We start from the raw sequence: 2,632 nt of genomic DNA on the forward strand, positions 1-2,632 counted from the left end.
GTCATGTGTTTTCCAACCCAGCCATCAGCCCCCCTCGCTTGAAACAGCTTCCAGCGCGCCTGGCTCTGATGATCAGGATGATGGTTACCTGTGAATGTTTAACCTCCTCTCGACCTCTACGGCTTCCAGCATTTTCTGCTTCCATGGAAGACGAGCGAAACCTAAAACATCAAACATACAATCTAACACTTCTTGATTTTATGACTCTTCGGTACTTTTAAAGTGTTATTCATATGTCTAATTTTTAAAAAAATATGATTTCCAAAAACCTCCCGTCTAAATTATTATAGACAAACTGTAACTGGTGCATAATTGTAAAAAAAAAAAGAGGAAAAAGTGACTGTTTTAACTAGTGGTGTGCCGTTATCAGCGTTAACCCTCCACGTTAACACCAGACTCTTATCAGGAGATAAAAAAATATGTTAATCTTTTCTGACAGCTGGGTTGGAAGGTGGGTCTAATGATGACTTTTACCTTGATATTTTAGCACGGATGTCTTTCTGGCACTGATGTATATCTGGGAATGAGACTGGATCAGTAGTAGTAGTGTGAAATTACCACATCGAACTTCCAAAAAAGTTAAAAAACAATCTACTGGACTTTGTTTCCAAGTTTGGAGACATTTCTCTCCCATCCAGGAAGCTTTTTCAATTCAAAATGTCAGAAATAGCGTTGAGTTGCTTTATCCAGCAGTAACCCAACAAAGCCTTGTTTTTGTTTAGAAAACATGCAGATTGAAACGGACGAACGGATCCACCCCTTTGGAATGGGGGTCGTTTTTTGTTTTTATGTCTCTGAAAGGGGGGTCGTTAAAAGGAATTCTTCTTGTAAAGGAGTTGGTGTTGTGATGATAGTGGGAAGGAATCCACTCAAGTTAGACCCTTCCCGAGCAGAAGGCAAGAATTAGAAGTGCAAAAGATCACAGCATCGATGTTTTCTTCAACTGTGCCGTCTTCAAATATGACGCCTGAATCCTTGAACCCTCGGATCTTAGGCTTCATGACAAGAGCTCCGTGAAGAATCCGGCCTGGAAGATCATCGTTAATCAGAGGCTTTCTGTCCAATAGTCTGTAAAAGAAGAGGCACAAAAGAGGAGCTTATAGCGGATTCTTCACAAGTTGCCATAACATCATCTGGACATTTTGGGGGATATTTTAAGTCTTCTCCCTCTTTAAAGTATATGCATCCCTTTTTGCACATAGTGCATTCACACTAAAACCCCAGAGCTCTGCTGCATCAGATGAAGCAGTTCAGTCAGGCCAGGCGGCGAGCAACGGTTGAGCAGGACAGTTTTTCTATTCTGCCTCAGAGGAGGTGGGATTGCGATGAAAAGACTTTACGTTCAGTTGTCTCTGAATCGTAGGCAGAAAGCAGCCTGCTTCCCCAGCGAACACTCTTCCATGCAGGGTGTGATTAAGTAACATGGCTTCACCTGTAGAGTGGTGTGTCCCGCCTAACAGACCACAGGGAGAGAGGATGGGAAGAGTTGGTGCCGTGGTTTTAAAGGGACATGATGTCTGCTGGGCTTGGCACGCTTAGATCATTGATGTTTGATCTCCAACAATGCTAAACAAAGTTATCAGTATTGAATACAGCTCTAGTAGATTTCATAGCCTGGGACGTGGCATAAAGCCTTAAAGGACTACTTTTGAGTTTTATTGACATCCAAGTTGAAAATCCAAATGGAAAAACCTATTGGCAACCTACAGAAAGAAAGACTGAAGCAACGTCCCAGCTGGATGGGTCCTTCTATATTATGTGTTTAATTTGTACTCGAAAGTTAACATTTCTGACGTTTGCGTTGATATTTCATCTGGAATGACTGAGCAGGAAAGTCAGTGCAACAGTTTCATAACCGATTTCTGCATTCACATGACTGCTAGTTAACAGTTTGACTGCTCCTTATGTGCGTAACACTAAGTTAGTTGTTCATGCAGCATTTCTTCAGTTTCTTTTTTTTTCTAGCTTAGTTGTAACAAGATCAGATGTTTTAACTCTTTCCATAAGCCTAAAATACTATGAAGAAAAGTGTTTTTCACATTATGGTTAGGACAGCGGCGCAGTGCCTAGCACTGCTGCCTTGCAGCAATAAGGTTCCTGGTTCGATTCCTGGTCTTTCTGCATGGAGTTTGCATGTTCTCCCCTTGGATGCGTGGGTTCTCTCCGGGTACTCCGGCTTCCTCCCACAGTCCAAAAACATGACTGTTAGGTGAATCGGCTTCTCTAAATTCTCCTTAGGAAGGATGGATGGATTGTAAATGGTAAGCCTCCTGACTTTGAAAAAGTCAGGAGGCTTGATCAAAGCGCTTTTCACTATGAATGTAGTGCCGCCACACTCACACACTGATGGTGGCAGGCTACATTGTAGCCACAGCTGCCCTGGGGCTCACTGACAGAAGCGAGGCTGCGGTACACTGGCGCCACCGGGCCCTCTGACCACCATCAGTAGACAATGCAGGTGAAGTGTCTTGCCCAAGGACACAACGACACCGAAAGTCTGAGCCGGGGCTTGAACCGTCAACCCTTCGATTTCAGGGCAAACTCCTACATCCAACACCGCTGTAGCCCCCATCGGATGGATGGGTTATGACGGCTGCTGCAGTGGCCATACAGAAACAATAGAAAATATGAG

General features: G+C 43.8%; 1 protein-coding gene across 1 annotated transcript in view; it reads right to left on the reverse strand.

Moving 5' to 3' along the window:
- Nucleotides 1–2,632, reverse strand: part of LOC107099739 (dimethylaniline monooxygenase [N-oxide-forming] 2-like) — an 11,587-nt gene that overhangs the window by 6,075 nt on the left and 2,880 nt on the right. Inside the window, exons 2-4 of the mRNA XM_015397983.1 lie at nt 1,395–1,453; nt 881–1,068; nt 89–161 (exon numbers count right to left, since the gene is read on the reverse strand). Of these exons, the coding sequence (XP_015253469.1) occupies nt 89–161; nt 881–1,068; nt 1,395–1,453 (320 nt within the window). The remainder of the gene's footprint in view (nt 1–88; nt 162–880; nt 1,069–1,394; nt 1,454–2,632) is intronic.

Source organism: Cyprinodon variegatus, unplaced genomic scaffold, assembly GCF_000732505.1.
Source record: "Cyprinodon variegatus isolate N-32 unplaced genomic scaffold, C_variegatus-1.0 Scaffold902, whole genome shotgun sequence".
In the NCBI taxonomy this organism is placed as follows: domain Eukaryota; kingdom Metazoa; phylum Chordata; class Actinopteri; order Cyprinodontiformes; family Cyprinodontidae; genus Cyprinodon; species Cyprinodon variegatus.